The sequence below is a fragment of the Sus scrofa genome, chromosome 9 (genome assembly GCF_000003025.6).
Source record: "Sus scrofa isolate TJ Tabasco breed Duroc chromosome 9, Sscrofa11.1, whole genome shotgun sequence".
Classification (NCBI taxonomy): Eukaryota; Metazoa; Chordata; class Mammalia; order Artiodactyla; family Suidae; genus Sus; species Sus scrofa.
Window position 1 is genome coordinate 37,241,179 of NC_010451.4, and position 26,238 is coordinate 37,267,416.

At 39.3% G+C, this 26,238-nt stretch overlaps 1 protein-coding gene across 1 annotated transcript in view; it reads left to right on the forward strand.

Annotated features, from left to right (window-relative positions):
• The window catches only part of DDX10 (DEAD-box helicase 10), a 259,403-nt gene extending 234,608 nt beyond the window's left edge, over positions 1-24,795 (forward strand). The window contains exon 18 of the mRNA XM_021062753.1: positions 24,136-24,795. Within this exon, the coding sequence (XP_020918412.1) occupies positions 24,136-24,313 (178 nt within the window). The 3' untranslated portion in view covers positions 24,314-24,795. The remainder of the gene's footprint in view (positions 1-24,135) is intronic.

The window sequence follows — 26,238 nt, forward strand, 5'->3', positions numbered from 1 at the left end:
AGTATTATTATGCATAGCTACTGCATAATATTATGCTACTGCTATGCATAATAATAGCACCAAATACAGTTTTCCTGTATTGTTCCAGTTTTGCTATGTCTTTTTTCTTTGCCTCTTATGAACATGACTAGATGCTAAGATGTTGTGATGTCAGCTTTAGAGGATCCTCCTAGCTTGTTCACAGGTTTTATTTGCTGCCCCATTTCTAGCTCTTGCTCAGTAATTCCAGGAACAGCTAGTGTCCCAGCCTCTCCGTCGTCTTTACTCTCCCTCTAGGTCATTTTGTGGATATAAATCTAGGGTTTTCAAATATGAGTTTACATGGGATTGGATATACCAATAGTATCAACTAATTTCTTTGAAAGTTTCCTTTGTGTGTTTCTTTTTCCTTCATTCAGGTGACACCCATAGATATTCAGCACAAGTAACACTTTTGTCTACCTGGTGAGACACTTAGTCAGTAGGAAATCGGCAAAGGAGAGCCAGATTTAGTGGAGAACAACTGAACTTGGGGTCAGTAATTCCTCCTCAGGGAAGTCTGATAGGATTTTAAAGAATTTGTACCTCTGTCTTCCTCCTCAGCTCAGTGCATAGCTGCAGGAGAATTTAAACCATCCTTAACCCTCTGTAGAGTTATCAGAATTGTCATCTCTAAGACTGAGATTCAAAAGAGATTCTGAGGAGTTCCTATTGTGGCTCAGCGGTTAACGAACCCAACTAGCATCTACGAGGATGTAGTTTCAATCCCAAACCTCGCTTAGTGGGTTAAAACGTTGCTGTGAGCTGTGGTGTAGGTTGCAGACTCGGCCTGGATCCCACATTGCTGTGGCTGTGGCGTAGGCCAGCAGCTGTAGCTCCAATTCGACCCCTAGCCAGGGAACTTCCCTGTGCCACCCGTGTGGCCCTAAAAAAAAAAAAAGGCAAAAAATTAACAAAAAAATTTTAAGAGGTTCTGATATATAAAATTCAACTCCTTTATGTCAGCATGACAAAAAGAAATACCTTGCTTATAAGGTGGTCCCAAGGACGAAGAAAATTATACAACCTGAGTTCCTTCTAAGGAATTTTAAGAATTCTGCCATTAATAACTCCATTTATCCTCAGAAACAAAGCTGTGAAATAGGGGGAGGAGAGAGTCTACCCATAGTACAGAAGAATGTCCGCTGGTGAGTCAGCAGCAGATGCCTGAACTCCACTGGAAGCTCCCAAGTTTTTGCTATTTTTGAAAGTAGATATAGAGGAGAGGGCTTGCTTTGATAGTTTCTGCCTTCTTTTCTCATCTTCAACCATCTTACGTATTGGTCCAGGCTGTGGTTTACTCTTTGGCTTTCATTTCTGATTCCTCCTTTGGAACTGTGGAATTAGCACAGATGGAGTTAATACAAGACGTTAGGATTTGTTGTTATTAAACTAGCGACGCAACAGTTTGGTAGGAAATCTGGCTCTTTGTTGCAGTGGACTTTGTGACATCAGAGAATTCATTGGTCTGCTGGGCACTACACAGAATCATGTGTTCTTGTCTTCAGTGAGTTTTGATATAGGCTTTAACACCTTTTGAGGACAAAAGACCTCAAACATTGCAATTATCTTTGTGATCATAAGTGATTTTTCATTTCTTTATCTCCCAAATAGTCCATATAATAGAGTTTTACTGCTTTCACAGTGAACATATTTTAACAAGCTTCTATATGTGATGCCAAGAACTGGAAAAAGAACTTTCTGCATTATTTAAATCACATTCTATTTATTTGAGAGTTAAAAATACCCACTTGATCTGTAGTCTCTGGCTTCTTGTCACATTTCCTCCATTCGTTCTTTCAGAATTTTTTAGTACCTATCCTGTGCCAGGCATGGTGCAGGTACAGAGGGTAGAACATTAAGCAAGAAAAGTGCCTTTCCTGCTTTCACAGAGCTTTTAGTTCAGTGAGGGTTAGAGACAGCTAAGCAAGCAATTACAAAACAAGGTGAAGGTTAAGTACTGTGATTTGTAGGGGAGGCGGTGGGGAGAGGGCTAGATAGGTGAGTGGGAAAATGATGGGCTGAACTTGTGCTTGGCAAACCAGAAGGCGTTTCCTGAGGGGAGCGATGGCCAAGCTGAACCTGAAGTCAGTTTTAAGTTATCAATGAGCCGGGAGAAAGGTAAATTGCCCTTCTAAAGAGTATGGCCTCTGAAGTGAAACAAGTGTCTTCAACCATATTCCAATATTCCAATTAAACTCTTCTTTCAATAAAAGTGTTCCTTTTAGCGGTGCCTCACAAGCTGAGAGAGATTTGGTTCTGAGCGTGTAATATAAGATTAATTTTTGTATATCTAGCAGCATTCATCATGTTTGGCTTATAACCATCTTCATGTGAATTGCTAATGATGTGAGAATTTGCAAAGTATTGAATTTGATGAAAAAGAAGCAGCTGGATGTTCCAGATATTCATTATCCAGTCAAATTAAGTTTTTAATATTTATAATCTTAACCTTTTTCAAACAAAAAAGGGAAAGAGGAAAAGGTTGTGGTTAGACTCTTACTGTGTTACATCAATCTTTTCTTCACAGACTGCAGTCTCTGGCTGAGGCAGGTGGCTTTATGAAGAATTGTTGTATAGTGGGGTGTTTGGTAGGTTATTCTAGGTGGTATAAGACCAACTACATCTATTATTTGTACTGAGACTATTGGCATAGTTTAGACATGAAAACATCTACATGAATTGGTACCTTTTCCTACACAGAGTAAATTTTCACATCTAATACAATTAGCTGCTCTTTTTGCGTGGTCTGACACAGCTCTGAATCAAAAAGCTGATCAAGGATTTTTCATTTGTCTTCCCATTTGTTTGGAGGTTTTGTTTTGTTTTTAAAAATCAGTTTGATATTAGTTTTCTGTTTTTAAATGAACTTGCCCATCTTTAAAAGTTCTCTCTTACACAAAGGAGAGAGAGAACCGCTTTAATCTCCGTGGTTTCAACTACTCTTCTAAGGCTTTACAGTCAGCTTTGTCATCTGTGGAAGACTTTTCACCTGGAAAAGAAATGTGTATGAATCAAAGATGAATCTGGGGGGAAGAAAAATTCCCAGAAAGTATTTTCCTTTCTTAACTGGTTTTGGTTGGGGCTGAGTGTGGCACATTATTTATTTTATATAAATTGGTAGAATTATTGATGCCAGGTATAGGAGATGATTTTTTTAAAGGGATTTTTCTTACTGAGTCTAGGTGATTGTTAAATAGTATTGGCTACAGTTTTCTCTTACTTGAACACTATTCATTGGTGAATCTAGTTGTGAGCAATAGACATGGAAAGGAGGTGGCTCAGCATGATGATATATTGACTTTATTGTGTACCTGCCATGCTTTCCTTTTACTCTTTTTGTTTTTTTTTCCTTTGGTCTTTTTAGGGCTGCTCTTTTGGCATGCGGAAGTTCCCAGGCTAGGGGTCAAATCATAGCTGCAGCTGCAGGCCTAAACTACCGCCGCAGCGACATTAGATCAGAGGCACATCTGCGACCAACACCACAGCTCACAGCAAAGCCAGATCCTTAACCCACTGAGGAGGGCCAGGGATCAAACCCACATCCTAGTATGCTAGTCAGGTTCATTACCACTAAGTACTGCTAAGTCCAACTAGTATACCAGTCGGGTTCGTTACTGCTAAGTTCGACTAGTATACTAGTTGGGTTCGTTATCACTAAGTCGTAATGGGAACTTCTCCTTTTATTCTTTTTAACTTCAGAGATTTATCCCTGGGTCCAGTATGCCTAGCAGCTTTCAAGAGAAAATCTCAATCATCTCTTCTTCATGAAATACAAAGTTCGTGACCTATCAAATTTCATAGAGCTTTTATCAGAACTTAACAGGAATTGTGAATAACAAGAGGAGTTAATTTACTTGACTTTCTTTAAATTGTGTTCCTTTTGGCTTTCTCTCTTTTGCTCTTGCCCTAAAACAGAACAAAAACAAAACAAAAGGATATCCTGTGTGATGTATAGCATGCATGGAGAACTTCTAAGGCAGATTGTTGAGACAGAGGTGGGGAAAGGCAGTATTATTTGTCTTGGGGGAAACGTTGCTCCCGATTGAGGAAGGAAGGTGTTGTTTTCTGAGGTAAGAGTTGGGATGGGGAAGGCGTTTTGAGAAATATGAGGTTTGGGAAGCTCCCAGCTTGACCTTACTTGCAGTCTCAGTTTTTGTCCTGTGTTTTCTACTTCTCTATCATTTAGGCCCGCTTTGAATAACTATCACTCAGTGATAGTGGTGAGTTTGTCATGTTTCAGAAGTGCTGGAATCTCTAAGACGGACGAATGGCTCTGGATGCCATGAGGCCGAGGTGAACCATCTCTTGGCTATGCCCTAATTATGGTGCATGGCAATGGTGCTTTCACTGAAAAGACTGTTGACACTTTCTTAGGACCATCTTTGATAATGACACCATCCTTTTTAAAAACTTCACATTGCTTCAGATAGAATTTGTTAATACCTAACTGACGTTACATCATTTAGTTATGCCATAACTTCTTTATCCATTCCTCCTGTAGAACTTTAGGTTGTACCCATGCTTAGGTTTCTGGTTCTTATTGTTTGGTTTTGTTTTCTATTGTTTTCACTATTAAAACTAATCCTTTAATGAAGAACTTTGCTGTAGATTGGATTTTCTCTCTCTTGAAATCATTTGAAGTACTATTGAAGAGTAAGACGAAACTGTAAAACTTGATTTTGTCAGATTGCTGGAACACTGCGGTGTGCTTGGATGGGTGATGATCTTGAGTATTAAAAGCTCATCAGTGAAAGCAGTTTGAGGAGAAAAGCTGAGCACAGGTTTAGGGGAACAGAAAGGGTTTTACATGCAACCTAATAGCAAGAAAGATCTATAATATTAAGCCAACTTGTATGGGTATTTAAATACTTTTTTTTACTGAGGGAAAAGAGAAATCATTATGCATGTCTTCTCAATTGCTGCGGAGCAGAGTTTCTGAACTTGGACTCTATGGATGAACTTTCGGGGGCTCTCACACACTGAATTGTAGGCAAATGATGGTGTGGGTGTGCACGCGGCACTGACACGCCTATGCCTTTGTCTGGAAAAGGAGTCACAAATTTTCATCAGATTCACAAGTGGGTTTATAAGCCAAAAAAACTAGAGATTGGGGGAGCCAAAACTTTTTACCCATCCCAAGTGACGTGTGTGTGTTTTAGAAGGATGCATGTACGGGAAACAGGAATGAGATGGCTGTCCCTGTGCCTCCTCATGGTCCCCAGCCTTTGCCGGTTATTAGAATTCTGATCCAAGAGGACATTTTCCGCTCTTGCAGTTATATTTGTAACGAACTCTGAGGCAATCAGTCTTTTCTTTGACTAAATTGTTTTTACAAATCTGTTTCTTGAACGAGCAGCTAGAAAAGAGACATTAAGGATATGATACATTTTCAGTTCCTTTCTATATGTGGTAGCCTTCATCATCAGAAGGAAGCTGGGCAGATTTTACGAAATGTACTGCAGTAATTAATCTTCATCACGGCTGTTGCCATAGCCTAGTAAATGAAAATTTATGATAAGGGGAAAAGTCTCTGGCACAACATATTTGAATATCTGAGTGCCAGTACTTAAGGATGGGTATGAAGACTTCTGTGAATTTTTTTAATCGTTCCAAGGTCATTTATTATTAGCTTAGAATTCTTTAAAAACACGTCCAAGCTACATTTACGTGAATGCAAGGAGAGTTTTATACAAACAGGGGCACAAACTGGACATTCAGAGGCTGAACTCTTGGTAGCTTTCCACACATAATTTGGCGGCATGTCATAAAAGGACACTCAGGTTTCTGTGGGAGTGAATATTCCCAGTTCTCCACTCAGTCCTCTTCTTGCTTGCAGCTAGATCTGTCTGCAGTTTCACCTGATTCTTTTCTTTGCAGTCTAAAGAAGAGAAAAAAGAACGAGGCTGAAAAGCGGCACAGACACTGTAGTAAAGGGCTGTGCTTTCTTCCAGCAGCCCGTTGTCCTGGCTTTTGTTGGGATTCTGAATAGGCTTGTATGGGGATGTTGATCCTCCATTTTACGATGTCACACACACCAACTCACACAGCCCTGATCGTGCGAGAACAAACGCAGCCACTGCAGAAGTTAGGAGCTCTCATGTTCGGCATCGTGACATTTTCTGGCTTACAGGCTCTCCCCGTGTCAAGCGTACAGAATCCCTGGTGATTTTGGTTGCCATTTTATAACTTAAATGATTAGAATTGCTTGCCTCAGCGTCCTTGGACGTTTAGTGCTCACTCTTGTGTTTTTGCAAAGCCCTGCGTACAACCAGAAGTCAACAGATTTTCCCAGCAGATCTTTTTCTTCTACAGTGCCTTGGCTACAGTCATATCAGAGAGCACATGGAACATTCTTGAGGTTTGGAGTAGCAGTTCTAAGTTCAGCATCCTTGAGCTCAAGGAATGTGGATGAGAGGTTGCAGAGAATATTCTCGTCTTTTGTGTTGGGCTTTATTCACACATCAGTTATTTAAAGTATGCTGTTTAACACTGAGTGATCTTCCCCTTCATGGCAGGTAGTAGGGATTACATTCTTCTTATTGTAACAGCCCATCCCGTTCTGTATTATCTGTTAAGTCTGGTGGCTAAAGCTTCCTAAGGGCCGGAGAGAGAATTTTTAAAAAATCAAGCAGAATAGGACTTGGTCATTTCCTCTACATGGAAAAATAGTGTATCAATGAATAAGGCTCTCTCCTTTCACCTTTCTCTATTGATACATAGGAATTTAAACTATGATTATTCCTGGAAGGATGGTCTCAGAAGCATCTGTACTATAAAAATAGTTCCTTGAGCAGGTGTACGATGTGAATTACATGAGGTTCTATGAACCAAGATATTGAATGCCTTGCCCACATGCACCCCTGCATAGAGTTTTGGAATAGTGGTCTACATGTCATATCCTAAACTTGGCAACATAGAGAGAAGTAGGAATTTTGTGAAATTAGGTCTGTATTAGAACAAAGGCAGGCTCGTTGGCTCTGTGGGAAATTGTTGCTTTTGGAGTCAGACCTAAGTTCAGATGTTACTTTCTTTTTCAAGTTGTGGACTATGAGCAAGTACTTAACTTCTCTGACCCTCAGTTTTCTTCATCAGTCAAATGAAGATAATTCTTACCTTGCATAGTTATTGTGAAGGTCTAATGAGGGTAAAAAGAAAGCAGAGTATGATATGTAATAGGGTCATTAATATATGATAATCATGTTAAGTACTAAAAGCAAAACCGTGGTAGGAGTTTTTCAATGAGTATATACATTTACAAGAATAGAATTTAATGTCTTCTGGAATATCTACTTTACATTTTCTTCCTCATCAAAATCATTCATTAAACCCAAGACACACAATAGTCTTCAAAACTATCCTACAGACTAGGTGGAAATGATGAATGATATAACGAAAATAATGCCATGTAATGTATCCTATTTCGTGTATGGATAAAGAGTCCATGTTACCAAGTTGGAATAGGGTAAATGCCTTTACTTGTCTTTCTTTCTCCTTCCTTAGCATTTCCCTTATGCAGACATTAAATCAACTGAAAGTTTCCCTGTGCCTGGAATAGAGCCATAAAGAAGAAAGACTAGATTGCAGCCCATATAAAGCTCACATTCCAGTGAGAGGATGCAGAGAGAAGAGATGATGGTCAGGGCCATGCAAGTGATAACTAAAGGATAATGAAAGAGGAATTGGGAGGGTTGGCTTTATATGACGTGGTTAAGAAAAACCCTCTCCGAGGTGAGACCTGAAGAATTATTGAAAACCTCTTTTTTAGGAAAGAAGGAATCATTACCCTTCATCCTCACACTCTACCATGAACTGCTTGGACAGTTATTAAAATTTAAATATTTACCCAAACAGTGACTCTATAACTATACGTATTCCTACCAGAGGGGACTCCTCAGCTTTTTTACATTCCATCGTCCTTCAACCATGTGTCTATCTTGACTTGGATTCTAATTGGTTTCATGGAGGTGATGAGGGTAAGAAACAGCTGCTGTTCTAGACCACAGAGTGGCAACTCATTAGAAAGGTGTATGCCAGCATGAAGTTTATGAGAATAGGAGAGTGAATTCAGATGACCTGAGAACTCCAACTGAGGACTGGGAAGGTAATTCAGGTTATGAATTAAAGCAGCATGTCATTCATTGGGGATAAGAGGAGAAAACTTGCATGTATTTTCATGCTTAATAATTTAGGTTATGACGTGTTGATGGTATAGCAGTTCTTTTGAACTATGAAGATCTTTTTATTATTAACTATTTTTTAGCAGCTTTAGTTTTTGCAGCAAAAATTAAATGAAAAGTAAAGTTCTCATTGACTCCCTGCCCACCACAGTCTTTCCTGTTATTGACAGACCCGGACACTACATGTAAAAGAATGAAATTAGAATATTTTCTAATACCTTATACAAAAATAAACTCAAAATGGATTGAAGACCTAAATGTAAGACCTGAAACCATAGAACTCCTAGAAGAAAATACAGATTACTCTTTGACTTAAATTTTTTGTATCTGTCTCCTAAGGCAAAAGGAATAAAAGGAGTTCCCATCATGGCTTAGCAGTTAGCAAACCCCACTAGCATCCATGAGGATGCGGGTTTAATCCCTGGCCTTGCTCAGTGGGTTAAGGATCTGGCCTTGCCATGAGCTGTCATGTAGGTCACAGACGCAGCTCGGATCCTGAGTTGCTGTGGCTGTGGCCTAGGCCGGCATCGTCAGCTCCAATGGGACCCCTAGCCTTGGAACCTCCATATGCCAAGGGCGTGGCCCTCAAAAGACAAAAGACAAAAAAAAAAAAAAAAGAAAAGAAAAAAATAAATAAATGGGACCTAATTAAATTTAAAATCTTTTGTGCAGCAGAGGAAACCATTGACACAATGAAAAGACAGCCTAGCAAATGGGAGAAAATACGCACAAATGATATAACCTTGGAGTTCCCATCGTGGCTCAGTGGTTAACGAACCCAACTAGGAACCATGAGGTTGTGGGTTCGATCCCTGGCCTTGCTCAGTGGGTTAAGGATCTGGCGTTGCCATGAGCTGTGGTGTAGGTGCAGACACTGCTCAGATCTGGCATTGCTGTGGCTGTGGTGTAGGCTGGCAGCTGTAGCTCCGATTAGACCCCTAGCTGGGAACCTCCATATGCTGCAGGTGCGGCCCTAGAAAAGACAAAAAAAAAAAAAAGATCCTACAAATGATATGACCAATAAGGGTTAATATCCAAATTATATAAAAAGCTCATACAATTAAATATCAAAAACCAAACAATCCAATTAAAAAACGGGAAGAAGCCTTTAATAGACATGTTCCCAAAGAAGATACACAGATGGCCAACTGACACATGTAAAGATGTTCAGTATCACTAATCATTAAGGAAATGCAAATCAAAACCACAGTGAGATATGACCTCATATCTGGCAGAATTGCCATCATCAAAAAACCCAAACAAACAAATACTGGCGAGGATGTGGAGAAAAGGAACTTCCTTACACTGATGGCAGGAATGTAAATTGGTACAGTCACTCTGGAAAACAGTATGGAAGTTCCTCAAAAAACTAAAAATAAAACCACCATATGATCCAGCAGTCCCATTCCTGGGCATATATCTGAGGAAAATGAAAATACTAATTTTTAAAGATATCTGCACCTCAGTGTTCATAACAGCATTATTTACAATAGTTAAGATACGGAAATAGCCTAAGTGTCAATCAGCAGATGAGTGGGTAAGGAAGATGTGGCAGAATATTATGCAGCCATAAAAGAAATGAAATTCTGCCATTTGCAACAGTGTAGATGAACCCAGAGAGTATTATGCCTAGTGAAATAAGTCAGAGAAAGGTGAATATTGTATGTTTTCACTTATATGTGAAATCTAAAAAATAAAGCAAGTGAATGTATATAACAAAGCATAAACAGACTGACAGATACAGAGAACAAACTAGTGGTTTCCAGCAGGAACAGGGGAAAGGGGAGGGTCAGGATAGGGGTATGGGACTAAGAGACACAAACTACCAGGTGTTAAATAAATAAGAAACAAGGATATATTGTAAGCATAGGGAAATATAGCCATTGTTTTATAATAATTTTAAATGGAATACAATCTATAAAAATATTGAATCACTTACTTTCTATGAGGTAGATCTTAATCACATTTTACAAATTAGCGAGTTAATATTCCATGAAGTCGAGCAGCCTTCCCAAGTTTTAGGCATTTGCTAGTCTGATTCCAAAGCCACTTTCTTCCTTACCAGAATTTTTATAAAACTATATTTAATAGCAGTAGTTGAGTCACTGTTAAGCAACCATTTCATTATTAACATGTTGAGGGGAAAAGATATGCTTTATATTATGAGATCTGTACATTCCAGAGAAATTACATGTATTGTTTCAAAGAAAATAAAAAATAGCTCTCTTTTTGTGGAATCAAAATGCCAAATTTTAGTCTTTCTATAATGTTAAAGTATTGTCTGATTTCTTATTCTGAGTCTGAGGTTATTGGGTACTTCTTTCTAGTATTCCTTCTGCCATTAGTGTTTCAGTTTTCTCTGTGACTTTGATCTTTTGGATTTCTTTGGGATAAATGGTATGCTACTTGAAAACAATACAGTACAGATTCAAATGTCCACTTATATACTAGCTTGCAAAGAAAGTAAGAATGTGATTTTATTTAGAGATTATTCTGTCTATGTGATAATCAAGTGGGCCAATCAAATATTTAGCAGTATAGAAGCTTAGCCTAGTAGGTTCATTCATCATTTATTTAAGAAGTATTTATCAAGTCTGTAGTTACTAAAGCAAGGTGACTGCAAAGAATAAGACAGTTTTTGTCCTCAGTGAACTTGGAATCTAATGGATGAAGCAGATCAGTAAAACAGACACTCTCAGTACAGCATTTCATATGGTCTAATGGAGGAGTGCACGGTGCCACTTCATATGGATTAATGGACGAGTGCATGGTGTCATTTCATATGGTCTAATGGAGGAGTGCACGGTGCCACTTCATATGGATTAATGGACGAGTGCATGGTGTCATTTCATACGGTCTGTTGGAGGAGTGCATGGTGCCATTTCATATGGATTAATGGAGGAGTGCATGGTGCCATTTCATACGGTCTGTTGGAGGAGTGCTTGGTGCCGTTTCATACAGTCTAATGGAGGAGTGCATGGTGCCGTTTCATATGGATTAATGGAGGAGTGCATGGTGCCATTTCATACGGTCTGTTGGAGGAGTGCTTGGTACCGTTTCATACGGTCTAATGGAGGAGTGCATGGTGCCATTTCATATGGTCTAATGGAGGAGTGCATGGTGCCATTTCATACGGTCTGTTGGAGGAGTTCTTGGTGCCGTTTCATACAGTCTAATGGAGGAGTGCATGGTGCCGTTTCATATGGATTAATGGAGGAGTGCATGGTGCCATTTCATATGGTCTAATGGAGGAGTGCATGGTGCCGTTTCATATGGATTAATGGAGGAGTGCATGGTGCCATTTCATACGGTCTGTTGGAGGAGTGCTTGGTGCCGTTTCATACAGTCTAATGGAGGAGTGCATGGTGCCGTTTCATATGGATTAATGGAGGAGTGCATGGTGCCATTTCATATGGATTAATGGAGGAGTGCATGGTGCCATTTCATACGGTCTGTTGGAGGAGTGCTTGGTGCCGTTTCATACAGTCTAATGGAGGAGTGCATGGTGCCGTTTCATATGGATTAATGGAGGAGTGCATGGTGCCATTTCATATGGATTAATGGAGGAGTGCATGGTGCCATTTCATACGGTCTGTTGGAGGAGTGCTTGGTACCGTTTCATATGGTCTAATGGAGGAGTGCATGGTTCTAGGGGGCATCTGTGTGTCTCTAACCTAGGGTGAGATGGTCTGGGAAGACTTCCCAGAGCTGAGTCAGGAGAATGAGGTCAATGAATGACAAATGATAAATATAGACAAAGCCTAAATTAAGGCAGTTACAGCGGCACCAGGAGGACTAATTGAAAGAATTAGTGAAGAAATGATCACTTAAATTAAGGATGTGAAGGAGAGGAGGTGGTAAAGGGTGATTTCCAGGCTCTTAGTAGGGTTATTACTGTGCACTCAAAGGGAAAATATCACAGGAAGAGTAGATTTGAGTCTGTGGTGCCTTTGAAGTAGAGGTAGAGGAGTTCCCATCGTGGCACAGCAGAAATGATTCTGACTAGTATCCATGAGGATGTGGGTTCGATCCCTGGCCTCACTCAGTGGGTTGAGACTCCACCGTTGCTTTGGCTATGGTGTACCCTGGCAGCTGTAGTTCCAATTCAACCCCTAGCCTAGGAACTTCCATATGCCACAGGTACAGCTCTAAAAAGAAAAAAAAAAAAAAAAAAAAAAAAGAATATAGGTAGAGGTATCCAGGAGTTAGTTGAAAATGCTAATCTGGTGGTCAGGAAAGAACTCTAAGCTAAAGATGCATATGTTAAAAGTCATTGGCAATATGAAAGATAGTTGAAATACTGAACCATATGAGAATACTCAGAATGAGTATGTAAAATGAGAAGACTAAAGGGCCAAGGATGGAATCTAGAAACATACACAGTTAAGTAATGGGGACAGAGGAGGAGGAAAAAGATACCACTAAGGAAAGAGTAGTTAATCTTTAAGTACTTAAAAGTTAGATTATTGCCCTTGCAACTCATATGGAACCTGCAGTAATGGTAAAATTATACCTGTCCCCAACTGAGTGTTAATAGACATTTTGTGTTTGAAAAAATGAGTTACTGAATTTAGTCATAATATGGCCATTTATATAGTTTTGAAAAACATATGCAAAGCCAAAATTTAGAACACTGGGAACTTGTGCTATTAAAAACAGAGGATTGGTCAGCCTACTGGAGCCTGTGTACCCACAGACCAGACTGAGTGCCGCGGGTGCTCCAGTGCGTAAAGCTGTCCTCCATGACTCTGCTGGAACTGGAGTTAGAAACAAGATCTGTTGAAACATCATCGCCTTCTTCATTACAGTCACGGTACTTCTCAAGACTTGGAAGAACATCCACGAGGTCATTTCTGCCCTTCACATGAGTGGACACTTATTGAATGACCTCTTTATTGGGGTCATCTTCAGAGATAAAGAAGACAAAGAGCCCCAGACTACAAAAACTTAACAATTTAGTAAACACAGAAAGAGATCTATATAAAGTTACTCTAATATCATCCACGAGTGCGACTGAGAAAGGCACAGGCAGTGTGTAAAGTGGAATTACATAAGGTGGACTCTTTGAGGAGGCAGCGACAGTTGAACTGGGCGTTGAAGGATAGGGAGTGTTCAGATAGTTGTGAAACAGAAAAGGGAATTCCAAATGGAGACAAAGGAAGTTAGGAGCCTAGAGCATGTTCAGGGAATAAGAAGTCGTCCAGAGGAACAGAGCGTATCTCAAAGAGGGGGTAACGCAGAACAGAGTACAGAGGCGGGCCTTTGCCAGACTGTGAGAGTCCTTAAAGATTATGCTAAATAATATGAGAAGGCAGTCACTGAAATGTTTATGAAAAGTTTCAAAACCAGAGTGTGTTTTACAGAGAATCCTCCTTTACGCATGTGTAGGGTTGTCAGGAAAGGGAGGACTGTCACATTGGAGACAAGAGGTTTAACATTTTTTTTTCAACAAGAAGCTAGATTTAAGACTGGCTTTTAACCTTTTCCTTTTTTCTTGGGGGATGGAGGCATGGAAATCACTATCAAATGCCTTCATTAGAAGCCTGATAATGTAAAACTGAAAAGTAAAACCTCTGGAACTCTGGCAGATTTCTCTGTATGGTCGGTGGAGCAAGTTCATGAGTCTAGACCAAGGACTTGCAACGTTTTCATCATCACAGAGAACTGTGGCTTTCAACTCCTCCTGTGAGCCCCTATGTCTTGAAAGATTTTTGTCTTTCAAGAAAGTTAATAAGTTAATGTTTCACATTTGTTTTATTAACAAAGGCATAATTTCCATTTCACCCAGGCTTCTGAAGTATCAAGTGTTTACAGTATCAGTTAATATAATTACAGCCAAAAGAAAACAAATGCCAAGATTTAGTCCCAGCCACACAGTTGGAGGTGTTTTGAAATGCTGAAAATAACCCATGACCCAACTGTCATGACAGAAGAAGCCTTACCTTTCCCTATACTTCTGTGGACCCAGGGATCCTGGTTGATGCTCTTGTACCACACCTGGTCTCTATGCTTTTGTAATGTGGAATTACAAAGAATAATTATGGTTATTCTTGGCTCAGAATTACTTTGAAGTAGTTTCTGAACCTGAACGAAAATTTGTTCCTTTCTTCCTTTTTTTTTAAATTGCAAAGAGTAATACAAGCTTGTTTTAGAAAAATCAAAAGGTATGTATACCGGCAAAAATAACATTTTTAAAAAATCTTCCAACTCTTACCCAATGCAAACATACATGCAGCCTTTTTAAACAAAGATGGACTCTCATTCTGTATTGGTTTTGTAACTGTTTTCAGTGTCAGTAAAGAAATTCCTGCAACAGTTTTAAAATAGCTGCATAGTATTTCATTTCTAACTTTATAATTTATTTAACAGATTAATCCCTTATGATTGGACCTTTGGGTTTCCAACTTTCTGAATTATAAATATCTTTGCCTTAAATATCCTGTAACTAAATCTTTATACACATTTCTAATTATTTCCTTGGGATAAATTCTCAGATGAGAAATTGCTGGTCACTCACACTTGAAAGGTGCTGCCAAATTGCCCTCTGGAAAGTTTGTACTAATTTACATTCCCACCTAGGAGTTTACATTCTAATTGGGAGTTAAGATCCACACAGGTTAAAAAAAAAATTACTTTATTGTTAGGAGGTAACAATGTGAGGTGAAAAATGACTAACAGATAGTTAGAGCTATAGGAATTCAGAGGAAAGATTTTTAATAGGGAGTTCAGGTACCTTTCATGGATGATGAGGAATTAAAGATGGGTCTTGAAGCAAAGGACGACCCAGGAAGGAAGTGCCACCAGGAGCACAGGTGGGAACATCTGAGAATTCTGGGAGAATTTTGAGGTTTGGGTTTAGAGAATTCAGAAAACAAGAAAACTGTATTCCATTTAATACTCAATTATTAATATATATTAAGATGTTAAAATGGGAGTTCCCAGGAGTTCCCGTCGTGGCGCAGTGGTTAGCAAATCCGACTAGGAACCATGAGGTTGCGGGTTCGGTCCCTGCCCTTGCTCATTGGGTTAAGGATCCGGCGTTGCCGTGAGCTGTGGTGTGGGTTGCAGACGCGGCTCGGATCCCGCATTGCTGTGGCTCTGGCCTAGGCCGGTGGCTACAGCTCCGATTCAACCCCTAGCTTGGGAACCTCCATATGCCGCGGGAGCGGCCCAAGAAATAGCAACAACAACAACAAAAAAAAAAAAAAGGACAAAAAAAAAAAAAATGGGAGTTCCCAGCTGTGGCACAGAAGGTGAAGGATCTGGCATTGTCACTCCAGTGGCATGGGTTTGATCCCTGGCCCAGCGTATTGGGTTAAGGAACTGGCATTGCCATAGCTGTGCCGTAAGTCACAACTGCAGCTCAGATTTCATCTCTGGCCTGGGAAGTTCCTAGTTTGGCATCATGAGAAGCTGTTTTGTAAGCATTTTCACCAGTCATCGAAGTAAAATGTCCTTGTTATTGTTGATTCAGATTACACATTGCAACATGATATCTGTGTGTGTGTTTTGTTGTATGGTTGGTTCTTTAAGTGGCACACCAGACATTTACTAGTTAAATCTCTTTGTAGATTATCAAAAGCTAAGCAAAATTCTTTTGCTTTTGTAGTTTTCCTCTTACAGCACTAGTGGGGCTTTTAGTGCTTGGAACCATCCTTTAGCTTTTCAGGGTGTGTTTTGTCAACCCAATATGTTGTACTCTTGATGTTGAGCAGTCGTATGGTCATACATTTGAAGAATGTAGAGAGTTTGGTACTCTATATCCCACAGAAATACTAATATAAATAGGAAATGCAGAGCTCAGGCTCAGATTCTCAGCCCTGTCTTGTAAGCACTACATAGTGTCATTTCATGCTATGAACCTCCTTACCTCCTTCGGTTCAGTGGAGTAGACTTATTTGATGAAGGGAACTCACAGCTGTTAGTGGTTTCCCACCTGTACTGCACTGCATGTTGGGAATCCAGTTCTTAATTGGATCCAGTAAGCTCCTGGTGAACATTAATTAGATAGAGGCAGAACTGTCCTGCCTAAGTCATTAGGATATAAATAAAATAGAGGCTTCTAGTGCCACCCATTTCCTCCCAGCCTTACGGAGATATAATTGGCATCTAACATTGTGTAAGTTTAAGTTATGCAGCATGTTGGCTGGCTACACTTAAATGCTGTGACACAATTACCGCTGTAGCAGTAATTAACTCCTCCATAGCATCACATACTTAATGGGTTTAGGGGGAGGATGGGGGGGGTTAAAACATTTATCATCTACTATCTTACCAACTTTCAAGTGTGTTATACAGTGTCGTTAACTATAATCATCATTCTGTACATTAGAGCCCCAGAATTAACTCATCTTGTAACTAGAATTTCATACCCTTTGATCAGCATCTCCCCATTTCCCCCACCTCCCCAATCTCTGGTAACTACCATTCTAGTTTCTGTTTCTATGGGTTCAGTTTTTTTTAGATTCCACTTAAAAGTGATAATGTATAATATTTGTCTCTCTTTGTCTCTGTATTTCCCTTAATGTAATAACCTCAAGGTTTCATTTTGTTCTAAATGGCAGGATGTCCTTTTTCAAGGCTAAGTAATATTACATTGTATCTATATACACACATCTTTATCCATTCATCTGTACTGTACACTAGATTATATCTGTGTCTTGCTTATTGTGAATAATCCTGCAATGACCATGAGACTGCTGACATCTCTTCAAGATTCCTATTTTCATTTCCTTTGGACATAGTAACCAGAACTGGGATTGCTGGGTCATATGGTAGTTCTATTTTTAAATATTTTTAGGAACCTCCATATTTTTCCCATAGCAACTATCCCATTCTCAACTGCAGTGCACAAAAGTTCCCCTTTCTTCCCATCCTCCTCAACTTACCTCTTGTGTCTTTGATGACAGCCATTCTGACAGGTGTGAGGTGATATCTCATTGTGGTTTTGATTTTCACTTCCCTCATAATTAATGATGTTAAGCACCTTTTTCTGTCCATCTTGGCCATTTGTATTCTTTGGGAAAATGTCCAGTTTCTCTGCCCACTTTTTAATCAGATTGGTTTTTTTTTCCTGTTGAGTTGTATGAATTATTTTGGATATTAACCCCATGTCAGATATATTGTTTGCAAATATTGTCTCCCATTCTGTAGGTCACCTTTTCATTTTGTTTCTTTTGCTGTGCAGAAGCTTTTTAGTTTGCTCCAATCTCATTTATTTATTTTTGCTTCTGTTGCTTATACTTTTTATCATATCCAAAAAATTATTGCCGAGACCAGTGTGAGGAGCTTTATCCATATGTTTTCTTTGAAAACACTGTAAGTGGGGAGTTCCTGTCTTGGCGCAGTGGAAACGAATTTGACTAGGAACCATGAGGTTGTGGGTTTGATCCCTGGTGTTGTTCAGTGGGTTAGTGATCTGGCATTGCTGTGAGCTGTGGTGTGGGTCACAGACACAGCTCAGATCTGGCGTTGCTGTGGCTCTGGTGTAGGCCGGCAGCTGCAGCTCCAATTAGACGCCTCGCCTGGGGACCTCCATATGCCACAGGTGCAGCCCTAAAAAGACAAAAAGACCAAAGAAAAGAAAATACTATAAGTCAAAAATGTATTTAATACTTCTAATCATAGCTTAGCCTAGCTGACCTTAAATGTGCTCAGAACACTGTAATTAGCCTACAGTTGGGCAAAATCATCTTAACAATATGCCTTTGTTGTAGTGTTAAATAAAATATATAATTTGTTGAATACTGTACTGAATGTGAAAAACAGAGTGGCTGTAAGGGTACTGATTGTTTATTTACCCTCATAGTAAGTAGTGTGGCTGACTGGAAGCTGTGGCTTTGCTACCACTGCCCAGAACAGTGGTAGAGGATCATCGTGTACATCACTAGCCCAAGAAAAGATCAAAATTCAGATTTTGAAGTATGGTTCCTACTGAATATGTGTCAGTTGCATAGCATCGCAAAATTAAACAATCATTAAGTCAAACCATTGTGAGTCAGGGTCCATTTGTATAGTTTGACATCAGGCTATGTGATAACTCTGACTTTATTGTTCTTTCTCAGATTTTTTGGACTCTTGTGTTTCCATACAAATTTTAAGGGTTTTTGCTTTTTTTTTTTTCTCTTTCTGTGAAAAATGCCATTGGAATTTTGATAGAGATTACACTGAATTTATAGATATTTTGCGGTAGTATACACATTTTAACAATATTAGTTCTTTTGTTGATCTTTGCTATTGTCTCCCTGGTTTATTTCTTCTCTGATCTTTTTTATCTTGTTGCTTCTGCTAACTTTGGGCTTCATTCTTCTTTTGCTAGTTCCTTAAAGTATAGTTAGATTGTTTATTTGAGGTCTATCTTTTTTCTTAATTCAGGCTTTTACTATTACAAACTTTCTCTTGGAAATAATTTTGCTGCATTGCATAGGTTTTGATATTTTATGTTTCCGTTTCTGTTTTCTTTGGGTTTTTTTTTTTCTTTTTTCTTTTTCCTTCTTTGACCCATTGGCTATTCAGAACTATGTTTTTTAATTCCCGTAGATTATGGATTTTTCAGTTTTCTTATAATTAATTTCTAGTTTCATACTGTTATGGTTGATAAAGATACTTGGTATGATTTCAGTCTCCTTAAATTGCTAGGACTTGTTTTGTGACTTCTCATATGATCTGTCCTGGAGAATGTTCCACATGTGCTTGAGAAGAATGTGTATCTTCTGCTATTGGGCAGAATGGTCTATGTCTATTAAATCCATTTGGTCAAAAGTATAGCTCAAATCCAACATTTCCTTTTGATTTTTTTTTTTTTTTTTTTGGTCTGGATGATCTAGCCATTGTTGAATGTGATATATTGAAGTTCCCTACTCTTATTGTATTGTCTATTTCTCTCTTTGGCTCTATTATTATTTAATATACTGTGGTGCTCCACTGTTTGGTCTATATATATTTGTTATGTCCTCTTAGTGAATTAGCCTCCTTATTATTATATAATGATCTTGTTTGTCTCTTGTTACCATTTTGGACTTAAAGTATATTTTGCCTAATGAAAATTTAGCTACCTCTGCTCTCTTTGGTTTCCACTGGCATGGAATATCTTTCTTCAGCCCTTCATTTTGTGATTTCAGCCCTTCATTTTGAGACTGTGCTTTTCTTGTAGGCAGCATATAGTCGGGTCTTATCCATTCAACTACTCTATACCTTTTGATTGGAGAATTTAATCCATTTACATTAGAGTTCTTACTGATAGATAAGGAATTGCTAATGCCATTGTGTTGTTTTCTGACTGTTTTGTTGTTCCCTCATTCCTCTTTTTCCCCTTTTGCTGCCTTCCACTGTGAATTGATGATTCCTTATAGTGGTATGCTTTGACTCCCTTTTCTTTATCTTTTGTGAATCTACTGTAGGTTTTTGCTTTGTGGTTACCATGAGGCTTACATAAAGCATCTTAGAGCTATTATAGTCTATTATACACCAATAACAGCTAATTTTAGTCACACACTAAAACTGTTTACTTCCCTCTTATGTTTTTGATTTTTTTTACCTCCTTTTATATTGTATATTAGTAACTTGTATTGTAGGTATAATTATCTTTAATACCCTTGCCCTTTAACCTTTATATTAGAGTTAAATGGTGAATATACCGCCACATTACAGTAGTAGCATATTCTGAATTTAACTATATACTTACCTTTACCTGAGTCTTAGATATTTTCGTGCACTACTTAGTGTCCTTTGATTTAACTTGTATCCCTTAAAGCATTTTTTTGCTAAGTCAGCTCTAGTAGTGATGGACTCCTTCCGTTTTTGTTTGTCTAGGAGTCTTTATCTCTCCTTCATTTGTGAGGGACAACTTTGCAGGATAGAGTACAGTAAGCCCTTTGTATCTGTGGGTTCCACATCCATAGATTCAACCGATTGTGCATTGAAAAATAGTCACGGAAAAAAAATTCTAGGAAGTTCCAAAAAGCAAAACTTGAATTTGCCAGCAACTATTTACATAACATTTACATTGTACTAGGTATTAAAAGCAATCTGGGGATGATGTAAAATACATGGGAGGATATAAGTAGATGATATGCAAATACTATGCCATTTTATATAGGTGCTAGAGTGGGGTGGTGGTCCTGAAACCACCACCCCCATGAATTCTGAGAGTGGCTATATTTTTGGTTGACAGTTTTTCTTTCAACACTTGGAGCATATCATCACATTCTTTCTTGGCCTGTAAAGTTTCTGCTGAGAAATGTGCTGATAGTCTTATAGGAATTCCCTTGTAAGCTACAGGCTTTTTTCTTTTTCCTTTTAAGATTCAGTCTTTTTCTTTGATTTTTGACAGTTGTATTACACTATGTCTTGGAGGAGATCCCTTTAAATTGAGTTTGGATACTCATGAGGTTCGTGAACTAAGTTTTCTGCCCTCTTCTTCAGGGATTCCAATAATTCACAAATTGTTTCCATTGAAGGTTTGCCATAGATCACAAAGGCTTTCCTCTCTCTTCTTTATTATTTTTTTCTTTATTCTCCCCTGACTAGATAATGTAAAAATTCCTATCTTCTAACTCACAGACTCTTTCTTCTGTTTAATATATTTCCTGTTGATCCTCTCTTTAGTGATTTTCATTTCATTCATTGTAGTCTTCAATTTCAGAATTTCTGATTGGTACATTTCTATGATTCCTATCTCTTTTTTAAGCTTCATATTTTGTTTATGTATTGTTTTCATGATTTTGCCAGCCCTCATAGAGATTCTCAGGGTTTCTGAGACCTTCTATAGGTGTACCAGCTCCATGCTTCTTCTTCCATTTGGTGGCAGAATTCTTAAGCTTGTGTGCCTTCATTTGATTCTGCCATGCACCAGGCTGAATGATGACCACCTCCCTTTTGTTATTCCATGGATGATACCAAAGCTGAAGTTTGTGGCCTCTTCCTGACCTGCAGATTTGGATTATGCTCTCTAGCTATCTACCCAAGCCCCCTCTCACCACCAACATGGGCGCATGCACAGGGAGCTGGACACAGAGTGGAGAGGGGTGTAAGTGAGTGAGCACATGCAGCACTGGGGCTGCCCATGAGCCATTTGGAGGGATGTATGCGCAAAGCATCTCCAGCAGTTCATGGGCAGACTTCTTGATGGAGTTCATGATGTAGTTAGTACAATTTGTGTCCTTTTAATTCCCTCCCCATATGCTACTTGCCTAGCCTCCCCCACACCCCAATCACGCAGCTCATGATTTAGTACTCTGGATAGCATGAGAGAAAAATGGGTCTCTTTGGCAGCATTTTGTACAGTTGGGGAAGCCAGGCACTCACTCGCAAGCTGTCACTTTTCCCCAAGGGGAAAATCACAGGCCAAGATAATCTCTCTTGGCCCTGAACTGTGCTGCCTTTGAGGAGGGGTGATGTGAATAAAAATCATACTGTTCTGTTTACTCTCTCCAGTGTGTCCAAACTCGTATTTTCTTGCTCTATTATGGTATGCTAGAACTTCTCCACTGACGATCTGGATTTCCATAAAATCTCACTGGTCTGTGGGTGATTGTCTAAGACAGTGTTATTCCACTGCCAGTAGGTACCAGAGCCATAGTTTATGGGTCACTGCAGGGTTCATGGCTGACACCGAGGTCTGTATGCCTCTTAACCAATACACAATTGGGTGAGACTCCTCCAGGGCCTTTGGTGGATAGTGCTGGGTCCCACAGCTCCCACACAGGCCATGCATGGATGGATGCCTAATGGTTATTGTTGGAAGGGACATAAATGAGGCATCTCATTCAGTCATGCTGCCGACATTACCCTTTAATGTCATACTGTTTAGAGGAGTCCTTTTCTGAAGATACTAAATTATGACCATATCTTGACTAATTGTTTTCTAGATTTATTACAGTACTCTCTTTCTGGGAAATTAAATGTTTTCTAGACTCATAACATTATCCCTCTTTTGGGTAAGTTACCTGTAGAATATCCAAGTTATTTTGTTTAATAACTAATTTGTTATACCAATTACCACTTATTTGCTATGGAAAGTAGTATACAATTTGAACTGGTCCACAAAGCAGCAAAACTGCTAATTGTGAAAATATTTTCCATCTGCATAAATTTTCCATTTTTTATTGTCTGAACCAGCTATCTCCTGTAGGGACTATAAGGTGCAGGAGCACATTAACGAAGGATGCATTAGTAAAGCTCACTAATTAGGCTGCTTCTGATGAGCTGCTCTGAGACGCACTTGAAGTACAGGCAGGGCAAAATCAGTATTAACTTGTTCCAAATAAACCATGGCACGCTAGCCCTGTGCACTGGCACCAGGGTGGACACACTCAAGCAGATTAGGACTAACTGGTCTTTTTTTTAAGTCCTCTTTCCAGTAAGAATAACTTTCTTTGCTGACTGAATTCCCATCACAGGGAACTCTTTTGTGTTCATCTCTGTAGGCACCCTTTTAAAGTTCAGTTATTTGTGGCTTTAAATAACCTCAGTGTTGTCTAGTTTATCTTTCCTCTAATGGTGAGAGAGAACGGCTGCTGAGTCAGAGCATTGGAGTTTCTGGGGGGTGAATGGGGAAGTTGTTTACAGTTCTTCAAGTTGGTCATACCTGGAAAGGCGGATTAGACACATTCACTTTGATAGCCAGGCTATCTTCTTAAGTTAAAATAGAGTCCATTGAAACTGAGCAATTTATTCTCTTTTAGAATACATTTCATGCTTGGGATATAGTATAATATTTCTGTGATAGGTTCTTACAGTAGTTCTGCTAAGTAAATTATATAATCTCCATCTTTATAGATAAGGAAATCAAGGCTAGGAAATGTTAGTTGATTGTCTAGGGTCTGACTGTGTTGATGTCAAACCAATGCTCTTTCCAGAGCTGATTCTTTCCATTACTATCATCTAAATGTGGACTGAAGCAAGTCAACTCAAATTGCTTTCAATAGCCTGGGGCTAAATTTAGAGTCATTCAGATCTGAGTTTGAATTCCATGTGCATAATCTGGGTTCAACCATTCAACCTCTCTTAACCTCATTATAGAACGAGGCCAGTGTTTCGCACAGCAAGGATTTTCCTCAAGGTAAATGATGTAATCTATATAAAGCATGTAGCACAGTTGCCAGACCCTTAGTAAGCCCTTAATAAATAGTTACTACTGCCTTCGCTACTAGATATTTTTTTTTGTTTTAAACTTGTATCTAATAATTGGATCACCTTCGAACATGATGGTATCTCAAATACCTTGAGGATGTTACAGCTTTTTCTTCTGTTTTTAATGTATCAATGTGGATTTTCTCCACCTTCAGAAATCAGCTCTATTTTTATGGTCTATGGCTCAGGTGTGTGCAGGATGCTACAGTAATGTGTATGTTTTCTTAAGACTATATTTGGGTGTTACATATTTAAATGGGGCAAATTTAGCTGGTGTCTCAAGTAATTTGTAATTTAACATTTCAGGTTCTGTTGTACTCATGATCTATATATCACAACTTAATGTAACAGATACTAGAATCAGTACCTGGTATTCTGATAGCTGTTACCCTACAGACCGCTAGCTAAAGGATAACCTAGTTTTAAATAGAGGTGGGTTGATATGGGAGGCCAGACGCAGACTGGAGCCTGTCTGGAGACAGACTGTGAGCCACTTGGTGTCCTCAAATTGTGGACACTATATCCAGAGCTTCCTAGAGTTATTGTGTGGATTGTATGAGACTGTGTTTACAAAATACCGTGCACAGTGCCTGGTATGTGATAAGCCCTCCGTCCCATCTGTTAATGGGAAGGTGGTTACTTATGACAGATACCCTGATGTTGTTGTAGTTTCTTTCCCTCTTGAATGATAATAATCACTTAACCAAGTATCCATTATTGGTTGTCCTACTTTAACTGTTTCATTTCATAATAATGGATTTAATTATTTATTTATAAAGTAAATCATTGAATTTGTTCCCACCAGTGATAGCAAGAAACAGCAGGGAATGAGGAAAAGGAACAACAGTGACGTGGAAGAGGCGGGGCCCACAAGTCGTAACAGAAAGAAGACCAAGTGGGAAACCTTGGAGCCTTTGGATACGGGCCTGTCTTTAGCCGAGGATGAAGAGCTGGTGCTGCATCTGCTCAAAAATCAAAGCTAGAAGTTCCTGCTCTTGTCTTCTCCTTGAAACCTCTGGTGGTGATTATGTGGACAAGAAGTTGAAAAAAACAGTTGGTTTTGGGGCACTTAAGTAGCATGAGTCCTCAGACAGGAGCGATCATTCCTCTAAGCCCCTTTCACAGGGCGTGCTTGCGCAAATACTGGGAAAGGGTGGATTATAAAATGTCCTGATTCCATGTTCCAGCATGTGCTCTGTTAGCTTTTATCCATGGGTTCCTACATGTTGTCATTGGAAATCCTTCCTGTATTTTACAGGCAAGTTCTGAAGACTTGGTTTCACTGTGAGAAATTCCAGTCTTGCTTACTGTACAGAAGTTTCTCTGTAATGTTAAATAAAATTGCTCACAATTTTGATGTATTTAATATCTCTAAAGAGAAAGAGTGTGATGGACTGACCCTGAGGGGGAAAAAAAGAATATTTTTGAATTTCCATGATCAATAATAAACATATTTCCTATGAAATGAACTGTTGATGTTTTCATTATGTCCAGTTAATTTGAGAGCATTCTCAGGGGAACGTTCTTACAATTAAAATGGTTGGCTAATTCCTACAACAGTGAATTTTTCATATTCTTAAATTAGCTTTCCTAAAGATACCATTTAACTTAGGCTTGCAGATTTGGTCACCATTTATAAAGTCTGTACAAGTCCTGACTCTAAAGACTTTGTGATCTAAAACCAGGCCATTTAATGAGCACCTGGCAGGCTGTGGGTCTTCTAAAGTTCCTTGTTCAGCAAGTACTACAGATTCCCACCCCCAAGCTAGCCCCTGATAATGAGTAAAAAGCAGAACAAGGCAGAGCCTCCTTTTCTTTCTTTCTTTCTTTTCTTTCTTTTTTTTTTTTTTGCTTTTCGGGGCTGCACCTGTGGCATATGGAAGTTGCCAGGCTAAGGGTTGAATTAGAGCTGCAGCTGCTGGCCACAGCCAGGGCCACAGCGACGTGGGATCCGAGCCACGTCTACAACCTACACCACAGCTCATGGTAACACTGGATCCTTAACCCACTGAGCAAGGCCAGGAATCGAACCCATATCCTCATGGATCCTAGTCGGGATCGTTAACTGCTGAGCCACAAACTTCTAGAGCCTCTCTTGGCTACAAATAACTATCAAAGTCTTCACGAACAGAGAAATCTGGGCTCTGGCATGAAACCACTGATTTGTCACCTTCTCCTTTTTTCCTCCTCTTCCTCCTTTCCGCTCCATTCACAAACAAGAGCAATTGTTGGTAACTAATGCAAATGACTCATGAATCCATGGAAGGGAATATCCACAAATACTTCCATCTCAGCCTAAGTCTGTATCTGTTTCTGAAAAGTTTCTCCTAGTTTTGTACTTGATATTCTCGGGAGGGACACCACTCTCGGTCATCAGAATGAGAGACCTGACCTCTCATCAACTTCCCCCTGCCCAGACCCTTCGTTTTACTGCTGCTGTCAATTCTTCTTCACGGTGACTCCCTTGTCTCCATTGTTTCTTCTCTATCTTCAGAGTTCAGATGCTCATCACAACCTGCTCAGATTTCTGCAGTGACTTCCTATTTGGTCATAGTGCTTCCTGCCTCACACTTGTCTAGCCCAACCTTCCACGTGGTCAGAAGTCTCTTCATAGCACTGATCTGAGCATGTTTCTCACTTTTGTTGCAGAGCTTATTATGTTGTATTGCAGACATTTGTTTATAAGCCTGGTTGCCCCCATGACATGTCAGATTTCTTGAGAGCAGAAGGACTGTGTTTTGTCTAACCTATGTGTCCCCAGAGCCAAACACAGCAACTGCCTATAATGGGTTCAGTAAAGATGTATTGAATTAATGAGTGGAGAGTAATAAACCAAGATGATTTTTAAAGGTGTGTTGTAGTGCATGGCTCTGTTATCTCTAGTGGGAAGGATGTAGAATGATAGAGA